This window comes from Saccopteryx leptura, chromosome 2 (assembly GCF_036850995.1).
Source record: "Saccopteryx leptura isolate mSacLep1 chromosome 2, mSacLep1_pri_phased_curated, whole genome shotgun sequence".
Lineage (NCBI taxonomy): Eukaryota > Metazoa > Chordata > Mammalia > Chiroptera > Emballonuridae > Saccopteryx > Saccopteryx leptura.
In genome coordinates this window covers 373,930,139-373,951,708 of record NC_089504.1, presented here as the reverse complement: position 1 = coordinate 373,951,708, position 21,570 = coordinate 373,930,139, and the positions used below count along the sequence as shown (strand labels likewise).

Genomic DNA, 21,570 nt, shown 5'->3' with positions numbered 1-21,570 from the left:
AAATGATCCAGTGTCATCATTTCTTATGGCTGAGTAGTATTCCATAGTGTATATGTCATTGTGGTTTTAATTTGCATTTCTCTAATGATTAGTGATGTTGAACATTTTTTCACATGCCCATTGGCCATCTATATGTCCTGTTTGGAGAAGTGTCTATTCAGTCCTTTTGCTCAATTTTTGATTAGATTGTTTACTTTCCTAGTGTTGAGTTTTACAAGTTCTTTGTAGATTTTGGATATTAACCCCTTATTGGACGTGTTGGAAAATATGTTCTCCCACTGTGTGGGTTATCTTTTTATTTTGTTCATATTGTCTTTTGCTGTGCAAAAGCTTTTTAGTTTAATATAGTCCCATTTGTTCATCCTGTCCTTTATTTCACTTGCCCATGGAGTTAAATCAGCAAATATAATTATTGCGAGAGATGTCAGAGAGCTTACTGCCTATATTTTCTTCCAAGATGGTTTCACAACTTACATTCAAGTCTTTTATCCATTTTGAGTTTATTTTTGTGAATGGTATAAGTTGGTGGTCTAGTTTCATTTTTTTTTTTTGCAGGTAGCTATCCAATTTAACCAGCACCATTTGTTAAAGAGACTGTCTTTACTCCATTGTATGCTCTTACCTCCTTTGTCAAATATCAATTGTTCATAAAGGTGTGGATTTATTTCTGGGTTCTCTGTTCTGTTCCATTGATCTGTATGCCTGTTCTTTTTTTTTTTTTTTTTTTTTGTATTTTTCTGAAGTTGGAAACAGGAGGCAGTCAGACAGACTCCCGCATGCGCCCGACTGGGATCCACCCGGCACGCCCACCAGGGGGCAATGCTCTGCCCATCTGGGCGTTGCTGTGTTGCAACCAGAGCCATCTAGCTCCTGAGGTGTAGAGGCCACAGAGCCATCCTCAGCGCCCGGGCCAACTTTGCTCCAATGGAGCCTTGGCTGCGGGAGGGGAAGAGAGAGACAGAGAAGAAGGAGAGAGGGAGGGGTGGAGAAGCAGATGGGCGCTTCTCCTGTGTGCCCTGGCCGGGAATCAAACCCGGGACTCCTGCATGCCAGGCCAACGCTCTACCACTGAGCCAACCAGCCAGGGCCTGTATGCTTGTTCTTATACCAGTACCAAGCTGTTTTGAGTACAATGGCCTTGTAGTATAACTTGATATCAGAAAGTGTGATACCTCCCACTTTATTTTTCTTTTTCAAGATTGTTGAGGCTATTTGCATTCTTTTCTGGTTCCATATAAATTTTTGGAATATTTGTTCTATATCTTTGAAGTATGACACTGGTATTTTAATAGGAATTGCATTGAATTTATATATTGCTTTGGGTAGTATAGATATTTTAATGATATTTATTCTTCCTATCCATGAACACAGTATGTGCTTCCACATGTTTGTATCTTTCTTGATTTCTTTTATCAATGTTTTATAGTTTTCTGAGTACAGGTCTTTAACCTCCTTTGTTAAATTTACTCCTATGTACTTTATTTGTTTGGTTGTAATAGTGAAGGGAATTGTTTCCTTAATTTCTCTTTCTAATATTTCATGATTGGTGTATATAAATACCACTGATTCCTGAATATTGATTTTTATATCCTGCCAACTTGCTGAATTCATTTCTCAGTTCCAGTAGTCTTTTGACTGAGACTTTAGGGTTTTCTATGTACAGTATCAAGTCATCAACAAATAATGAAAGTTTTACTTCTTCTTTTCCAATTTTGGATGCCTTTTATTTCTTCTTCTTGTCTGATTGCTATAGCTAGGACTTCCAGAACTATGTTGAATAAGAGTGGTGAGAGGAGGCACCCTTGCCTTGTTCCTGTTCTTAAGAGGATTGCTTTTAATTTTTGCCCATTAATTATAATGTTGGCTGTGGGTCTGTAATAGATGGCCTTTATCATGTTGAGGTATGTTCCCTGTATTCCCACTTTGCTGAGAGTTTTGATCTTAAATGGGTGCTAGATTTTATCAAATGCCTTTTCTGCATCTATTGATATTATCATGTGGTTTTTATCCTTCCTTTTGTTTGTGTGATGAATCACGTTGATTGATTTGTGAATATTGTACCAGCCTTGCCTCCCCAGAATAAATCCCACTTGATCATGATGTATGATTTTTTTCATGTATTGCTGGATCCGATTTGCTAATATTTTGTTGAGAATTTTAGCATCTGAGTTCATCAGGGATATTGGCCTATACAGTAGTTTTCTTTCTTTGTAGTGTCTTTGCCTGGTTTTGGAATGAGGATTATGTTCACCTCATAAAAGGACTTTGGAAGTTTTCCCTCCTCTTGAATTTTTTGAAATAGCTTGAGAAGAATAAGAGTTAGTTCTTCTTTGAATATTTGGTAAAATTTGCCTGTGAAGCAATCAGGCCCAGGACTTCTGTTTGTTGGGAGTGTTTTGTTAACTGTTTCAATCTCTTTTGGTGTAATCAGTCTGTTTAGGTTTTCTGATTCTTCCAAGGCTGATTTTTGAATGATTATATTTTTCAAGGAATTTGTCTAGGTTGTCTAATTTTTTGGCATACAGTTTTTCATAGTATTTTCTTACAATACTTTGTATTTTTGCTGTGTCAGTTGTTACTTCTCCACTCTCATTTCTAATTTTATTTATTTGAGTCCTCTTTTTTTTCTTGGTGAGTTTGGTTAAAGGTTCATCAATCTTGTTACCTTTTCAAAGAACCAGCTCTTGGTTTCATTGATCCTCTGTATTGTTTTTTTTAGCCTCTATGTCATTTATTTCCACTCTGATCTTTATTATTTCCTTCCTTCTACTTCCTCTGGGCTTCACTTGCTGTTCTTTTTCTAGTTCTTTTAGATGCAGGATTAAATTGTTTATTTGAGCTTTTTCTTGCTTCTTAAGGTATGCCTGTAATGCTATGAACTTCCCTCTCAGGACTGCTTTTGCTGTGTCTCATAAATTTTGAGTTGTTGTGTGTTCATTTTCATTTGTTTCAAGGAAATATTTGATTTCTTCCTTGATCTCATTGTTAACCCATTCATTATTTAATAGCATGCTATTTATATTTAGTATCCAAGTGTTTGAATGATTTTCAGTTTTTCTGTTGTAGTTGATTATTAGTTTCATGCTGTTGTGATCAGAGAAGGTGCTTGGTATGATTTCAATCTTCTTAAATTTATTAAGACTTGTTTTGTGTCCTAACATGTCGTCTATCTTAGAGAATGTACCGTGAGCACTTGAATGTGTATTCTGCTGCTTTGGGGTGAAAGTTTCTGAAGCTACCAATTAAATCCAGTTAATCTAGTGTGTATTTAAGGCCACTGTTTGTTAACTTTCTGTCAGGAGGTTCTATCCATTGATGTTAGTGGGGTATTAAAATCCCCTAATATTATAGTATTGCTGTTGATCTTGCCCTTTTTGTCCATCAAAATCTGTTTTATATATTTAGGTGCTCATATATTAGATGCATATTTGCTTATAATAGTTATATTTTCCTATTATAATGCTTCTTTTATCATTATGTAGTGACCTTCTTTATGTCTTACTATAGCCTTTGTTTTAAAGTTTATTTTGTCAGATATTAGTATTGCTACCCCTGCTTTTTTTTCCTTTCTGTTTGCGTGAAATATTTTTTTCCATCCCTTTACTCTCAGTCTATCTGTATCTTTTGTTTTGGTGTGGGTCTCTTGTAGACAGCATATGTACAGGTCCTATTTTCTTATCCATGCAGCTACCCTATGTCTTTTGACTGGAGCATTTAATCCATTTACATTTAAGTTTATTATTGACATGTAATTGTTTATTGCCATTTTATTCTTTAAATCTGTAATCCTCTTTTTCTCAATTTCTTTTATCCTTTTTTTTCTTTTTACAGCAAGCCCCTTAATATTTCCTGAAGTACTGGTTTTGTTGTAATGAATTCCTTGAGTTTTCTTTTTGTCTGGGAAGCTTTTTATTTCTTCTTCAATTTTAAATGATAATCTTGCTGGATAAAGAAGTCTTGGTTGTAAGCTCTTGTTCTGCATTACTTTGAATATTTCTTGCCATTCCCCTCTGGCCTCAAGTGTTTCTGTTAAAAAGTCGGATGTCATCCTCATGGGGGCTCCTCTATAGGTAATTGACTTCTTTCTCTTGCTGCTTTTAGTATTTTTTCTTTATCTTTTAACTTTGGTATTTTAATTATAATGTGTCTTAATGTAGGCCTCATTGTGTTTCTCTTTACTGGGACTCTTTGTGCTTCTTGAACTTGTGTGACTTTTTCCTTCATCAATTTAGGAAAGTTTTCAGCTGTGATTTTTTTTCAAACAAGTTCTCTATCCCTTGTTCTTTCTCTTCTCCTTCAGGAAAACCTATGATTCGGATGTTATTTCTCTTCATATTGTCACAGAGCTCTCTTAGAGTTTCCTCAGACTTTTTGAGCCTCTTTTCTTTTTGCTGCTCTGTTTTTATTTACCTTGTCTTCTAATTTACTGATTCAGTCCTCTGCTTCAGCCTGCTGTTGATTCCTTCTAGTGTAGTCTTCATTTCTGATACTGTAATTGTCATTTCTGATTGATTCTTTTTTATGATTTCAGTGTCCTTTTTGATACTTGCAGTTTCTTTATTTAGGTGCTCATTAAGTCCATTCATAGTAGCTCTGAAATCCTTAAGCATCCTAACAATCATTATTTTAAACTCTGCATTCAGTAAGTTGGTTACTTCCATCTCATTCATTTCTTTTTTGGTGATTCCTCTTGTTGATTCTATGGTTTACATTCCTCTGTCTTCCCATTTTTTTTCTGTGTGCAGTATGCAAGCTTGTTAGGGTTTTGGGTCTGAGGTTGGCTTATGGAATGTGGCTTCTCCTCTGGGTCTTTATCCCTCAGCCTCTGATGGTTGCTTGGATTTTAATTCTCCTTAACTAATAGAGCCACTTAAAACTCTTAATTTCCCTGCTGCTTGTTTGCTGAGCCCAGCTGGGAGCTTCTGTGTTTAGGAGGGGGAAGTGGGCGTATTTTGTCCTTTGGCCCCAGTTGAAACTATCCAGGAATGCGGTGGGTGTGACCTCTGAGAAACAGAAGGTGCGGTCTGCCCAGTGACTCTCCAGGGGTGGGGCATGTTCTCTGTATCAGAAGGGGGAGGTGTAGCTCAGGTCTCCCTTGAAACCTGAGTCTCTTCTCCTCACCTTTACTTTCTCCTTTCTGATCAACCTTTTGCACTGATTGGAGCTCGAGAGTTCTTTGGAAGTGGGTCAACTGGTTCCACGCTAGGCTTGTGCTGGATGGAGGGAGTGACCCTCCCCCTAGCTAAGGCCGCCTTAGCACTGGATAATGACTCAGCTCAGGTATTCTTCTCCCCATCACCATTTGTGTCCCTGTGCCTCAATCTGCGCACTCTCCTCATGCAAGACCAGTCCTATCAGCCCTCCTCGACCCCGGAGTCCCAGGCAAGTGGCTGTAAGTGATATTTTCTGTGCTGGCCCTTAAGGCTGCAACTTCTTTTGCCAGCCACTTCCCACAGACAGAACTCCCACTCTTTTCCCCACTCAAAGCTGTCAGTCTGTCTCCTCCAGTCCCTGGGTTTCTAGGCTTGTGCTCCAGTCCTGGGACTGAGGACCCCCGCCTGTCAGGGTCTCTCTCCTCGCAATGAGAAACCCTCTGGACCCTCAGCCTCCCCTCACTCCTGGGAGCAGAGAAGCCCCTAGCACACCCCTTTGCTCCCTACCAGACTCGGTGTGGATTCTTCTGTGCTCCTTGGTTTTTGAGTCCTGTTCTTTTAGTCCAAAGTTGGTTTTTCACGATGATTGTTCTTAAATTAATTTGTAATCCAGTTTGGTCCTGGGAGGTTGCAGTCCGTGCGTCTGCCTACTCTGCTGCTATTTTGGAATTTTTGTACATTTTTTAAAAGCAAATATCTATGTGTCATTTTCCCATTCTGAGAAATAGAGATAATTCTTACTTTGCATTGAAGATTTGTTTTATTACTCTTTCTGAGTAGAGAAGTTTCTGTCAACTTCAGATTTCTTAATTTTGACCTGAGTGATTTTTGTTATTGTTTCTGTACTGAAAGAAGAAAAATTGTTTGAATTAACTGGTAAAGCTAGCTCTTTATTCTGTGTGAATTACCCTGAACATGTTTATATTATATGTGCCTCTAGACTGTATTTCTTATTTTGATAATCTTCTCTCTTCCTGTTCTTCATATATTCCCACCTATATTCTGCGTATTCACATCTGGTATAAGTATCAATTTGGAAACTAAAAATCATTATCTAATATGCTAGAAAAGAAATTGAAAAGTATTTTCATCAGCCTGCAGAACTCCCAGGTTTTTATTATCCTGTTGTTTGTCTCAGCATCTTTTCCCATGATATTGTTGGTCCTAACTCTGTGAAAAGGAAGATTTTAGAGAACGGGAGAATAGTTGCCACTAAATTCTTAGCCAGTATCTGATTCTGCTGGTGGATAAGGCTCCACTAGATAGCATCGCTCTCTGCTTATCCTGGTTGCATAAAGCACTGTGAGAAAACTGCTCATTCAGTGGTTTCTGTCTGACCCTTGCAGATGGTGGTGAATGCTATCGTGGACACCTTGAAGACAGCATTTCCTCGCTCTGAACCCCAGAGCCCCACAGAGGAGCTGAGTGAGGCCGAGACAGAGAGCAAGCCCCAGACAGAAGGCAAGAAGGCTGGCAAGTGAGAAGCCCTTCAGTTGCCCAGGGACCCTTTCCCAATTCTCAGGTTGATCCCCAGTCCTCAACCAAAGCTCATCCCAACTCTCAAGCTCTAGAAGAAAGGATATGGGTCATCCATATGAGTTTTTATTCAAAGCCAGACCTCAGGCCCTGCAGTGCTCAACCAAAAGGAGCTTGAGATGCTGCATAGGCAGCCCTGCTGACTCTGTCTTGCCATGGGAACCCAGGGCCCAGACTGGCCAGGGATTTGTGATGAGAAGGAAAACTGTAGAATATGGATATTCTCCTTTTCTGTTTTCCTGGGAAATTGAGCTATTCTTTCCTATTGAGAGCGAAGGTTAATAACTGATCTCTGTTTGCCATGATTACTGGAAATCTTGGCTCAGAAGTCGCATATACTAGCAATAAACTGGGAAGGGCAAGAATGGACACCTGCAAGGCCTATTTAATAACTGGTTATTCCTACTATCCTGCACCAGGCTCTCAGATGTTCCCTAGAAGTCCTCAAGCCAACATGTGGAAGGGAAGTGCACCACACTTACCCTTCCTGGAAACTTCATATCTGTATCTGGGCCATTGTGGAGAGAGAATGTGGGGGCTGGAGAGTGTGTGTGTGTGTTTGGCTGACTGTCTCTCTGTCTCTTTTCATGTTTCATAGGCCAGAAATAACAGACTCCCCATTCTTAGCCTTTTTGGGATGTGTATTGGTCTGTCTTTATCTCTGTGTTCATGTTTCATGGGCCAGCATAACACAATTCTTAGCCTTTTTAACTGGGCCCATACTTCAAAGGGTGAGCATAGACCTGTTGTCATGAGAATCCTATTCCTTGAAACACTGGGGTTAGCACTTTCAGTTCCTCCTCTGGTTTTATTTCGAACACAAGGAGAATAAGATACGTGTGAAAAGGTCCTGACAACAGCAAAAACTCATGCCAATTGTCTAATCATCAGCAAGTGTTTAATGAGCGTGTAGTACGTGCCAGCCACTCTTCTAGCCTCTGGGAATATAGCCAGACAGACTGGTCACCATTAGCAAAAGCCTTCTGATACACTGTAGACCAGGGGTCCCCAAACTACGGCCTGTGGGCCACATGCAGCCCCCTGAGGCCATTTATCCGGCCCCCACCGCACTTCCAGAAGGGGCACCTCTTTCATTGGTGGTCAGTGAGAGGAGCACATTGACCATCTCATTAGCCAAAAGCAGGCCCGTAGTTCCCATTGAAATACTGGTCAGTTTGTTGTTTTAAATTTACTTGTTTTTTATTTTAAATACTGTATTTGTTCCCGATTTGTTTTTTTACTTTAAAATAAAATATGTGCAGTGTGCATAGGGATTTGTTCATAGTTTTTTTATAGTCCATCCCTCCAACGGTCTGAGGGACAGTGAACTGGCCCCCTGTGTAAAAAGTTTGGGGACCCCTGCTGTAGACAAAGCTTAGTGCAAGACTTATGCTATATAATGAAGAATTTCTGGAATATGTATTGTTTGGGAGATTTCAGGGCCATGTTGGTTCGGTCAACTTTGACCACTGGAAGCTCCCAGAATAAGTGTAAGTGTATTTGTTTTGAGTTATTAATACTTATCAGCTCTTTATGTAGGAATCAAGACCAGAAGTTATTTCTGTTTCTTCTCTTTGTTTCTGAACTAGGTCCAGACTGAGGTTCTCGTCCAGTAAAATTGCTCCCGCACTGACTATGACTGACGCACCTGAGAAGATTCTCTATTGTCTCCAGGAAGGCAGTGTGGTGAGAAGAGCTTAGAAAACTCCTGGAATTACTCAGAGGAGTGTTGAGCCTACAGTTATAGGCACTTGAGGCATTCTCCAAAGTCAGAAAGACTTAAGTGTCTGCTAAAGAATTACAAACATCTGGATCTCTAATTTTTAATACAAAAGTATTTCTCCAAGTGGTTTGGAATTTCCACTAGTACTGGGTTGGTAGGAAGGAAGGAAGCTTATCAGTTTTCCAAGGGTCAGCGGTATGAGACAGTGTGGGACACAGTGAAGAAGAACTAGCTCCTGGGAGAAAACCAGTAACCTAGAAGTATTGGTGACAAGTGAGACTACAGCTATCTGTTTGCTTGCGATTTTGGTAAAAAATTAAAACTTTCCTAAGGTGGTTACAGAGTCATTTGGGTTCTATACTCGTGATACGTTTGCAGGGAAGGAGAGAGACGACTGAAGGGCTTTGACCACTCCTCTGCTTTCTACATTCTCTGTATGATTTACTGCTGCTCTTTTTCCAGGAGTCAGAGATCCTGTCCATGTCTGAGATGGAATCTTTTCTTGAAAAACAGACAAAATTACTGGAAATGCAGCCAGCAGAAGCTGCAGGAAAATATCCTGAATGTGTCCCCAAAGGTGTAGATAGTGACTTCTCGGATGCAGCCATGCTAGCCCAGGGCCCCAGCAGCCGTGATCTCGGTGAGTGGAAAGAGCTCTGCTTCCACAGGGAAGCGAGCCAGGGCACAGTCCACTGAGGACTTTTGATAGTTGAGATTCGACACTTTAATTTATCTTCTGTTCAGCTAAGTAAGCCATGTGGTCAACACCAGTGTTTGAGGTACTGTGCTGAGTGTTGGGATGCAAAAAAAGATTACAACGCTGTCCCAGAGCTGAGCTGAGCAGAGGAACAGGGCACAAGGACAGGTTTTCCTATCTGAACCCTTATTCTATCTTGAAGAGACTCAAAATGTTCATTGATAGAAAATTCACCATTTTCTTCAAGAGCACCTGGTGCCTAGTTTGCTTGCTCTTATTTTTTACTGTTATGACTAATTGTCACCACATGGTGGCAGCTCTATGTAATAAATAATAAACCAGACAAAATAATAGAATTCAGGAGGGTAGTAACTAAGGCTCAGAATGATGCTATTTCCAAAGGAACTCAATGTCTCATCTTTGAGCAAATGACTAGAAGCCAATACATAAGCTCTCATGCCCCCTTGAAATGTAGTACAGAAGAAAGAAAATTTATATTGGATTTTATTAAGAATAAAGTAGGTTTTATTTCTAGCAGAAACATCCAAATCTGAAGTCATTTATGTTCTAATCAACCCTTATGGGAGGAGAGCTTGGGTAAAGCTACGAGAATACCCATTGATTCTAGCCTAACAAAATTATTGTTGAGTATTAATTATAAAATTAATCTCAGCAGTAGAACCAAATAGCTAAGATTCATTCTGGAACATTATTATTGAGAAACTCTGCCAGTACCAAATCAGAGGTAACATGGAACCCCTGAACACGGTTAGAGAACAGATGCTTCCATCCATAAAATATTTCTCTCCAGGATGTATTTAGTTTAGCATGGGTGTGAGCTCGTTTGTGGCCAGTCTTTGAAATAGGAAAGAAATCAGTAATTGTCCTGGCATTTTCCCAAAGAAGTAGTGCTATTTTTAGAACCACATGTTGTCTCAAAATCAAACTGAAGCTTCCTGGATCCCAACCCAACACCTCTGTGTAATGGAGATGCTTTCAAAGCACTTTTTTTAACAGGAGAATGAATCCCAAACCTGCTGCCCACAACATTTCTTGATACTTTGTGGAGGCAAGTGGAATGTAGGTATGGAAGAGACTGGTCCTTGCCAGTTCCAGTTAGTCACCAGTTGTGAGCACTGACTTGGAACAAAATACATTCAACTCCCTGGTGGAAATACAAAAGAAATAGAAGTTAGATAGGCAAAATAATTATATACAAGATTATTTTAAAAGGTTTAAAAAAATTTACCAAGTGATTAAGGAACATAAAACAATTGCAAAGAAATACAGAGCCTATCACTGAATTTTTTATTGTGCAATAAACATCTCTTGACATAACTTAAGAACTGAAGAATTACAAAATTACAAGATAAGGTACAGGTAGAGAAGACTTAGTGCATTAAAATATGTTCTTCAACTATGGATCTCTTCTGAGTTACTTTGATGCTTTTTCTTCTCCAGGAACAGAGACAGAGTTAGCTGACACAGCCCTAGACCTGCTGCTCCTACTGCTGATGGAGCAGTGGAGATGGTTGTGTACAGAAAACATGCAGAAAATCCTTCATCTTCTCTTTGGGACCCTAATTCAGAGGTAAGACTGGTGAGTTCCTCACATTGGGATCTCAAATTGGACAAGGGTTGGTTGTGATACTGCATTCTCCACTGGAAAGGGAAAGCGTAGAGTCCAGGTAACGTGTGATCATAAAGGGAAATAGAGTCTCTGTTATAAGTGTACAGAAATGAAGACTGCCTGGAGAGTATCAGAAAGCTTTGATTAATCACTTCGTTGTCGAAAGTTTGCATGGCTCTGCTTCTGTGAGACTTCTGACCTAATCCAACTCATTTCTCTTCGCCCTCTGCTGGGCTTCCCTTTGCTGAGCTTGCAAGTGCTCTCAACAAATGAGAAGACTCTGAAACTAGGTAGTATGTGATAATTGATTACCCCATCCCTCTTCAAGTAATTTACATGATGAATTGGTTTCAGAACAATAAATTATTTAGTCAGAACAGAAAAATATAGATGAGATAGGTAAGTCAGAAGAAATTAAAAAGGATTGAGATTCATATAAGAAAATATAGGAAGTTTACCTAGAGTTTAAATAAATCAGAACATTAAAAGGCTTGGGTCAGTACCAAAAGTGTAGAGAGAAATATCTATTTGGGAATTATAGGCAGATCATTGAAGAGTGGTATAACGTGTAGCTAGGGAACTGCAAGCTGTGAGAATTCCAAGCCAGGTTATATGACCTCAGTAGGCGACAGGAAAGGGACAAGAATACAGTAGAGTGGATACATGTAAAGAGGTAATTATTATAATATGCACTCTAGTCTAAGCTTGCTCTTGGTTTGACTGGCAGAAAGTTGTCCAGGTTGTTTTGTAGCATTCATCCTGTCCAGCTGGGGAATTGTTTTGGTCTTATTCTTGATTCATTGAAAAGATAGTAAGAGCTTGTCAGTAGTGAACAAAACAGACACAGCCCCTGCTCTTCACATATTTTACAGGTTAGTGGTGATAAGAACTGAAGGCCTTATCCATGATCACAAAGCTAATTTGTGCTGGAGCCAGAAATCAAACCCAGGTATTCCCAAAGCCCAAGTTCTTTGACTACTGTAACATATTACTACTCTGCTTTATAGCTCCCTGAGCTTTGGGTTTGCATCTGGAAAACAGGAATAGTAATGGTATCTGTCTTTAGGTGCATGCAACATGTCCAGTAAAAGTTAGGTCTTAATATTTTCTCTTTAGAAAAAGGAAAAAAGGATAAAAAGTATTTCCTTTTTCTAATTCGTCCAGCTAGGACCCCCAAATTTGTTCCATTTTTGTCTTCAGGATGCCTACCCCCTTACTAGCTGCCTTCCTCAGTTACCACTATTACTGTTGTGACTGCCCCTCTGAGTTATATATCATATACTCTGCACGCTTCTCAAATATCTTGTGCTGGGTTCACAGTGTTCTTGAAGGTTCCTTAAGATAGGAGCCAGGAAGTCCTACATACCTGGAGGAGGAATCCCAGCTCTCCCTCTGGAGGCTCTAAGGGTCTGATGCCTATGGCCCATGTCCTCATACTAGCAAGTTCCCATGTACTTGGGACTCATGGAAAAGATAGGGGCTTATTTCAGGATTCAGTGTGTAGACACCGATCATCTTACCAGCTTCAGAATAGTCACCATCTAGCATTTTGTTGACAATTTACTTTGTGCAGACACTGTGCTGAACCCTACAAGCATATTATATTATTTCGTCTCCTCGAAAGCCCCGTGAAAGAAATATTAAGATCCTCTATTCAAAGATGAGGAAACCAAGGCTTACAAAGAATTGTGTTATTTAATCAAGATCACAGCTCTTGTACCTATACAGGCAGAATTTGAACCCAGGTTTGTCTGATTTCAGCAGTAACGGCTGTCTCTCGGGATCACACTTTTGCCCTGTGATGTGAAGGGACAGAAGCCGATCCAGAACTCTTTGACTCAGAGTAGTATACATTCCGCATGAGGATATCAAATTCAGTTTGTAAAATCCAAATTGCTTTTCCACTTACGCACACTCACAGTACAAAGGACACTGCACCATCCTAAAGTCAGCCTGTGTTACTCATTCCAGGCAGCTTGCATGTTTTATTTTTAAAAAGAGGTTCATGTAGTGCCAAATTCTTTGGCTTTGCTTTGGTAAGCAAATAAACTGGAATCTGATATCTTCTCAAAGCTCTAGCACCCCCCCCCCACCCCCACCCTGCCACTACTACTCCCGGAAGAGGTGTGGGGGCCCCAGCGGGTCGGGTCGGTGCTGACCAATGGGAGACTGTCAGCAGGAGGCAGCATGTGGCTTCCCTCTCTGAAACCACAAGTATGTGAGTGAGAGCCTTGCAGAGCACGTGGGCTCCCTTTGCGCTCTGCACTTTAAAGAGGAGTAGATTTGGAATTACTGCTGCTGGCAGCTGCTGCCCCTTCTCTGATTAACTTGGCCACACTGCAGTTATCAGGGGGTACGGCCATCTAGATTTAGACGCACCTCCTCCTTAAAATGTCAGTTTCTAACCTCCAGCATTATCATCTCCAAGAAGATGAGTCCATTTCTTCTGCTTCCAGATTTGTTTACCTCCTTGCTTCCTTAAAAGACCTATATATACAACTCCCTTGGATGCCAGGGACTTCTGCCAGATCTTAAGCATCCATTCTCATTCTCTCTCTCTCTCTCTTTTTTCTCTTTCTGTCTCTACCTCCCTCTTTTCTCTCCCCCCTTCCTTCTCTCCTCCCCTGCCCTACAAGGAAATAAGTAAAAAAGAGTAAATTTAACTTCATGACCCCTCCTTCTAAGCCAGGGTTGGAAGAGTTCTGATCTGAGCCAAGCTTCATAAATCTCCCTTGATTGTTGATGGTGTGGAGAAAGTGGGGGAGGGGAGCTGAAGAGAAGTTAGATGCCCAAAAAAGGCATTGTTAAGTCAAAGGGGAGTCTTGCACACATGCGCGCCTGACCTCGTATGTCAGCTTCTGTGCCGGGAACATCCAATTATGTAAGAAGGAGCACTCCTTATTTGGAATTAAAGACAAAGTGAGAGGAAGAGGAGTGGGGGCAGCAGGCTGTGCCAAGGAGTAAATCCATCTTGTGCAGAGTGCTCATGTCCAAAAACAGAAGAAACTTGACAGTTCTTCTGCATGCATCAGAATCAGTTTGGGAAACTGGACAAGTACATAGACATAGACTAGGTTGGAGGGAAAGAGGAGAGATGTACTCTGCTCTATTGATGGTAGAAGGTTTGGGGCAGGAGCATCCAGCCAAGGTAAGGAGTGAGATTATTATGGAGTACTGATGTAGAGTGAAGGAATGAGAAGCAGCTGGACCAGTTCCCTGCCTGGATGCCCAGAGTAATGCCACGATAAAAATATAAGCAGGCTAGCGCTAGAGTACTTGAATGCCATGTCCCGTGGCTCTGCCCTCCTCATGGCCCCAGGATGGCATCAGACTCTGTGTCAAAAGGGCAGCAGACACATTCCTGGCATCTGTGTTAGGATTTCTTAGTGAGAGAGAGAGAGAGAGAGAGAGTGTGTGTGTGTGTATTGGGGGCACTTGGGAATTGCACAGTGTGGCAAAAAGAGTGGGAGAAAAAAGAAGGTTCTGTGATCTGTGGGGAAAGGAGAGTAGAAAAGTATGTCAAGTCAGAAAGTATATAAAAGAAGAAAAGAAAGATTGCATTAGGTTGAAAGAGTCCAATAAGCAGTGGACCCAGGAGAAAATTAAATGACAAGCCCTGGACCTTATGCTAGGCCATGGAGTCATTTTCTTACAAAAGAGGTCTCTACAAACCATCTCTCAGGAAGGTCAGGAGAAGGTTTGTTGACAGAGAGTATGAGACCATTGGTGAATACAGTGCTTCAGGTGGGGACATTCATCTTCCTTAAGGACAGTTATGAGGAGATGACCTCTTTTGCCTCCCCTATTCTCTTAGGTTACTCCAGAATCTTAGGTTCTCTTTATGTCTTGTCCATTCGGAGTCTTTTCCGTAGACACTTCTGTGTAGCAGATGGATAAAGGCTCTCTCTGATACTGGTTATATCTTTAAGGAAACTCTAAGCCTGCTACCAAAGGGACACAAGCAATTGCAACAAGACAGGAACTGACATTTATTAAATACGAATTATACCGGATAAGCTGCTGTGTGTTCTTTATATACTAATATGCAACGCATGTTTATGAGAGAGACACATGTTTCCTCATATTATGGTTGAGGAAAATGATACTCAGGTTAAATAACTGTCCCAGAATCAGAGAAGTAGTAAGTGCCACACCCAAGATCCCACTTAAGTCATCCTGGCCGCAAAACCCACGTGCTTTCTACTCCGTACCATCTCCCACTGTGCACGCGCTCTCACAAAGCAGTGGCCACAGAACCAGCGCCCTCGGAAGTCCCTGCACCTTATTCCCTGTAATCTCTTGCTTTACATCTAACTGGCCTCAGGGACACATACATATGATGGTGTCATATAGATTCTTTTCCATCTATGTATTCTGATTTTATTCTTAAAGCACTGCTGGATCAGAGATTATATAGTCCCCTTGGGTATCTATTCTATTGTACATCCCATTCCCATTCAGAAAAAGATGATCAGAGTTCAGATTAATAGTTTCTCAGGTGAAACTGATTACAGCTTTTTCCTTTGCTGCATAAACTCTTTCAGTTCAACTCTGGTATCTTCTGGTATCTTATGCCTGATCTCTTTCTATACACAGCTACTGTAGAAAATGGCATACTTTTGCAAAAGCCCCAGATACAAAAGTATCTTAAACTAATTTTCAAGTGTTCCTGTCAGATTATTTCCTGGCCCTCTAATTATTGACTCAGTCTGTATTTATAAGATACTAAAAGTAATTTTTTGCAGTGATGGCTTTGCTCAGGTTATATTGTGCTTGCTTGGTTAACAGGATTGCTACTTGTCTCATGCCTCTTCCATTAGAGCTTGTGACAGTGGGAAGCTCTTGACTGATAGGCTGGGCCAGGATGGGTCCCAGCAGTCTCTCCTATTATATGAGTGGCCTCCCTATCATAGTGCTTAGGTGCCACTTATTCTACACCCACTTTCGGGGAAAGACGTCATGCCTTTCTATTGTTTACTCACAGTTTGTACTTGAATACATCTTTAAGGCTGTAACTGCTGCTATCAGCTGACTGCCCAGTGCCTATGCATGTGATTTTGGACTTCTGTGTGTGGTACATGTTCTTCAATGTTCATACCTCAGAGATTGAGATTTAGTCATTGTAACAGGTAAGAAAAAAAAGAACAGAATATCATGAGGCATTTAAACCTCAGAACCTTCATTCCAAGTCAAGTTATTGGTGTCTCTTGCCCATCTGTAACTACAAATAGGAACCCAAGACAATTTCTGAGGACAGTTTCAGACTGTATGCATCTCAAAGGCAGGGACCATGTCTTATTAACCATTCTGTGGTAAGCACCTAGTCCCATCCATGGAAGGCGCTTGGTAAATTTGTGTCACATGAATGAACGTCACATGCCTTTGCAATGGAATCAGACTTCTGCATATCACTAATGAGAATCTTAGGGTTTCAAACAGTTCTGGGGGACAAGCAGCTCAAAGGTAAGCTGGATATCTTACATCCATCCCCCACAGCTCTTCAATGGGGCGACTCCAATTTCTGGAGCCATGTGGGGGTTTTCTTCTGAACCCTTCAGGCCATTTCCCATCCCAGTGAAATTCTCCTTCCCACAGAACACAGTGCCCTCTCTTCTTCCATCATGCCCTCCCACTGGGAGGCCCCATCTAAGCTTACCCTCTCTGGAAGCATCTCCTGCCATTATCTTTCTTAACCTCTTTCCTTCCAGATGGGGAAATAAGAATGTGGGCTTTGCCCTGGCCGGTTGGCTCAGCGGTAGAGCGTCGGCCTGGCATGTGGGGGACCCGGGTTCAATTCCCGGCCAGGGCACATAGGAGAAGCGCCCATTTGCTTCCCCACCCCCCTCCTCCTTCCTCTCTGTCTCTCTCTTCCCCTCCCGCAGCCAAGGCTCCATTGGAGCAAAGATGGCCCAGGCGCTGGGGATGGCTCCTTGGCCTCTGCCCCAGGCGCTAGAGTGGTTCTGGTCATGGCAGAGCGACGCCCTGGAGGGGCAGAGCATCGCCCCCTGGTGGGCAGAGCGTCGCCCCTGGTGGGTGTGCCAGGTGGATCCCGGTCGGGCGCATGCGGGAGTCTGTCTGGCTGTCTCTCCCCGTTTCCAGCTTCAGAAAAATACAAAAAAAAAAAAAAAAAAAAAAGAATGTGGGCTTTGAAGTCATACAAATCAGTTCAAATGCTGCTTTGAGGCTATTAGCTATAGAACTTTAGAGCTAGTCACTTAACCTCTCTTTGCCTCGAGTGGCTCTCCAAAAGTGCCTGCCTAGCTCATAAACTTGGTTGGAGGTTAAGACATAGTAAATGAGTCTCTTGATGGATGCCTGGCATGTGATAGTACTCACTGAATGTGAGTCCTCAGCCGTCTTTACAAGTTCTGCATTGCATTTCCTTGGGGACTTTTATTTGCTATGGCAGTAATAATACATCTGATGTAGAGTACATTATGTACCTACATTTTAATGGGTTTTTGGAGAGGTCTTTATAGTGAGCTTGCCTTGCAATCTATAGTCAAGACCCTGTGAGACAGTCTTTTCTGCATCCTTCAGATCAGATCCTCCTCCTCCTCCATATCGTCTGTCTGTGCACTCTGTCTTGTCTCGTGTGCGTTCTTAAAATGTTTCCCAGTCACATCCAGAGCAGAAACTGCCTTTCTTCACAACCAGGGAGCCACTTACTTCCTAACCCAGGCACTCCCGGCCCTCTTCCTTTGCTTTCTAGGAAACTAACCTTATTTAGTTGTTGTTATGGCGGCTTCTTTACAAATAATTTTTGAAAAAGGGTAACATTTGTTTATGTGTACCTATTAAGTACTTGCTGTGTGCTAGACCTTCAGACTGAGTGTGGCACCGTTTTTACTTTAAGGTCCTTTCAGCCTCTTAGAAGTGATAGCCCAAAGAATTAGAAATGGTAAACAATATGAGGTCGAATGACATGCTTACTGTCCCTTTCTGCAAGAGGTAAATGTTAGCTAGATTTTCAGAGGAAAGTGTTTCCTCTGAAACACTTATAAGATAGTTATGAGACCTTGTAAGATAGTTATAAGATAGGCATTCTTAGACTGGTTTAGGATAAAGAATATTCCAGGCACTGAAACATTTTCTTTTTTTTTTAATGTTATTTTTTTAACTTTTTTTATATTATAAATTTTTATTAATTTTAATGGGGTGACATCAATAAATCAGGGTACATATGTTCAAAGAAAACATCTCCAGATTATCTTGTCATTCAATTATGTTGCATACCCATCACCCAAAGTCAGATTGTCCTCCATCACCTTCTATCTGGTTTTCTTTGTGCCCCTTCCCCTCTCCCTCCCTCTCCTCCCCCCTCAACCACCACACTCTTGTCCATGACTCAGTCTCGTTTTTATGTCCCACCAATGTATGGAATCATGTAGTTCTTAGTTTTTTCTGATTTACTTATTTCACTCCATATAATGTTATCAAGATCCATCCATTTTGCTGTAAATGATCTGATGTCATCATTTCTTATGGCTGAGTAGTATTCCATAGTGTATATGTGCCACATCTTCTTTATCCAGTCTTCTATTGACGGGCTTTTTGGTTGTTTCCATGTCTTGGCCACTGTGAACAATGCTGCAATGAACATGGGGCTGCATGTGTCTTTACATATCAATGTCTCTGAGTTTTGGGGGTATATATCCAGTAGAGGGATTGCTGGGTCATAAGGTAGTTCCATTTTCAGTTGATTTTAGAGAAACAGAGAGGGGGTGAGGGGAGAGAAAAGCATTCATTTGTTATTCCACATAGTTGTGCATTCACTGGTCACTTCCTGTATGTGCCCTGACCGGGGTTGGAACCGGCAATCTTGGTGTTTCAGGAGGACACTCCAACCAATTGAGCTAATCAGTTTAAGAAGGAGATGGAACATTTTTCTACTTTTAAATACAAATTAACCTTTAGATGTATTTTTAGTATTTTTCAACCAGCCCCTATCTGAATGTGTGTGAGCTTACACACAAACAAAGAGATTCTTTTGTTAAATACATTACAAAAAGCCCACCAGACTATTGCTACTTGAGAGAATTCAGACAGGAATTCTCACTCTGGGCACCAGGAGGCGCTGCAGATTAAATAATATCCATTCACCTTGCAGAGAGCTTCGTTTTGTAATTATAGGTCCTTGCCTTGGGGGTGATAGTGATCAGAATCATTTCTGTCTTATTTCATGATTCAGAGGCTAATAATCTCTCTTCTCCTTGGTACTACAGACTGTTAGAAGAGCCAGTTTTTTCATCGTTCACCCCTCTGCCCTCTGCTCTGTTCAGTCTTCGACATACACTTGCTTCCCTGAGCAGGGCATACTGCCAGGAGTCGTCCCTTTGGAGGCATTCCATCCGTCAAGGATTCAGTGCTGGAGCTGATTCACTGAGAACAGTTTTGTTTCAGGAGCCCAGAGTGAGCCATGTACGTGATCCACAGTGATAAAATCAGCGGGACATCTGAAGTTGAAAATTTTTTCAGTACTCTATAAATTAGTTGGTCCTATACTCAAGGCCCTCTTGGATACCAAAGCCTTAGATATACATGCCACTGAGATAAAGGTGGTCAGTGCTAGAGTCAGTCTTACTGACCTGTTACATGGTCAAGGGCATTTCCTGTTGCTTTTTGCTGTGGATGGAAATTTTTTGGTTTTCTCCTATTAGCTTGATTTTGGGGGAAGTTAGCCCTCCCCCAATAAATATATAATCTATATTAACACAGCATGCTTATTGTGTAAATGCAGCTTCAGGATGTCAACAAAAGAACGTCCAGTCTTAGAAAAAGTCTTATATGAGTTTATTTGAGCCAAACTGATGACAGTTGCCAGAAGGCAAAATCTCAGCACATTGAGAAAATGCTCCAGAGAATGGCAATTTTGCAGCTTATTTTATACATTAGGATGAAAAGAGGATACATAAAGAGGATAAGTGAAATCCATTGGTGGTAGAGTGGGGAGGCAGGAGAAAGCAAAGTGGAGGAATCTCTGGGATTGGATAAAATAAAATGGAGAGACATACTTTAGGATAGTTAATAACAGCACGTAGAGACAGTGTGTGGGCAACAAGATAACAATGGTCCAGTGGTCCTGTCTTCAAGGGGCCTGGAAAAGAAAACATTTCAAAGGTCTGTTATCTTAGATGCACAAGGACAGTAGACAATTTCAAAGGTAAAGATTGACCTTCATGAAGGAAGCTATAGGCCTAGAACATGCCTGTCGACTATGACCCACTTTTATTTAGGAATTGGCTTTCAGACCACCCTATGGCTGAGCATACTCAGAGTCTTCTACAAATGTAGAAGCTAGAGGCCACCCCATCCAGTGGAGTACATACTTATTACCTGTCCCTCCTCCAGTCCTCCCTCTTCTCCTGTAGTGGCACCTTTTGCCCAGAGCAGATCCTGGAAATCTCCCTGTGAGGTAAGATGACTAGGAACAATTGGGGGTCTAATTGTCAAGACAACCACTAAATTTCCTGCCTCTTGCCTTCTTATGTGTCTTATTTTTCTTCCCAGTGCTTGAGCTTTAAGTGGTTCTCTTCCTCTCTCCACCCTTTCCTCTCCACTAGACTCATTATTCTTCTGAATGGGTGGCCACTTGAATCAGCCTTCCCCATCTTCACCCACCTCCCTGTCCTCGGTGCTGAGAAAGGCAAGGTTCCAGATAACTACCTGTTAACTGAGAATGAGACACATTGGCCGTTTACTTGGGACCAAGGAAAGAAGGAGGGATTCATTTTGAATTCTACAGTCTCTGCAGTGAAAGTTTCACTGTTGAGTATATAGAGATCTAGTTTTAGGAAAGATTTCTAAATAGTCTTCTAATTACCCAGAATTCCACAAAGTCGATCCTCCCCAGTCTTTTTAAACACTCATTACACAAATGTTTAACTGTTCTAATATTCACATCCCTAAGCGTTATAGTAGAATTTAACGTTAAAGTTTCACAAAAGGGGTAAATGAGGTACGAAATGCAAAGCTTGTTCAGGACCCTGCCACCGTTTACGCCTTTGGAACTGGTAGGTTTTTTGTTGTTTTTGTTTTTGTTTTGTATTTTTCCGAAGCTGGAAACAGGGAGAGACAGTCAGACAGACTCCCGCACGGGATCCACCCAGCACGCCCACCAGGGGCAACTCTCTGCCCACCAGGGGGAGATGCTCTGCCCCTCCGGGGCGTCGCTCTGCCGCGACCAGAGCCACTCTAGCGCCTGGGGCAGAGGCCAAGGAGCCATCCCCACTCCAATGGAGCCTTGGCTGCGGGAGGGGAAGAGAGAGACAGAGAGGAAGGAGGGGGGGTGTGGAGAAGCAAATGAGTGCCTCTCCTATGTGCCCTGGCCAGGAATCGAACCCGGGTCCCCCACACGCCAGGCCGATGCTCTACCGCTGAGCCAACCGGCCAGGGCCTGGTAGGTTTTTTTTTTAAGGGAATCCAAATGAATGTCCCTCTGACATGCACCAACACACAAGCACTCTGAAAATTGCCTTCATGTTTCTCATTTGATCTTGATAACTTGTAAAGAAGACAAGGCAAGAATTAGCCCATTTCATTAAGAAGGAAGCCAAAACTGAGAGTTCACTCAGCTTTTAAGTGGTCAAGATAACACAATTGTGTCTTTTCAGTGTTATTTCACTGGTCACAACACTTTCTGTGCAGATTCTTTGTAGCTCTTCTGGCTACTGAGTTTGTCTTTTCCCCATAGGTGTGGGCCTGTTTTGTGCTCATTATTGGGGTGAGGACGGTAGTGGCCTCCTCCTGACAAGGAAGTTGCTTAGACTTGGAGCAAAGATAGTGGCTGTTGCAGAAACTGAGGGTTTGTGGTTGTGAGGGAGATGCCCTG

General features: G+C 41.6%; 1 protein-coding gene across 3 annotated transcripts in view; it reads left to right on the top strand.

The window, feature by feature from the left end:
- SNX19 (sorting nexin 19) overlaps nt 1–21,570 on the top strand; it is a 55,608-nt gene that overhangs the window by 10,236 nt on the left and 23,802 nt on the right. For all 3 annotated transcript variants that reach the window (XM_066365249.1, XM_066365250.1, XM_066365251.1), the window contains exons 5-8: nt 6,500–6,630; nt 8,279–8,375; nt 8,875–9,052; nt 10,571–10,700. In XM_066365249.1, coding sequence (XP_066221346.1) covers nt 6,500–6,630; nt 8,279–8,375; nt 8,875–9,052; nt 10,571–10,700 — 536 coding nt within the window. The remainder of the gene's footprint in view (nt 1–6,499; nt 6,631–8,278; nt 8,376–8,874; nt 9,053–10,570; nt 10,701–21,570) is intronic.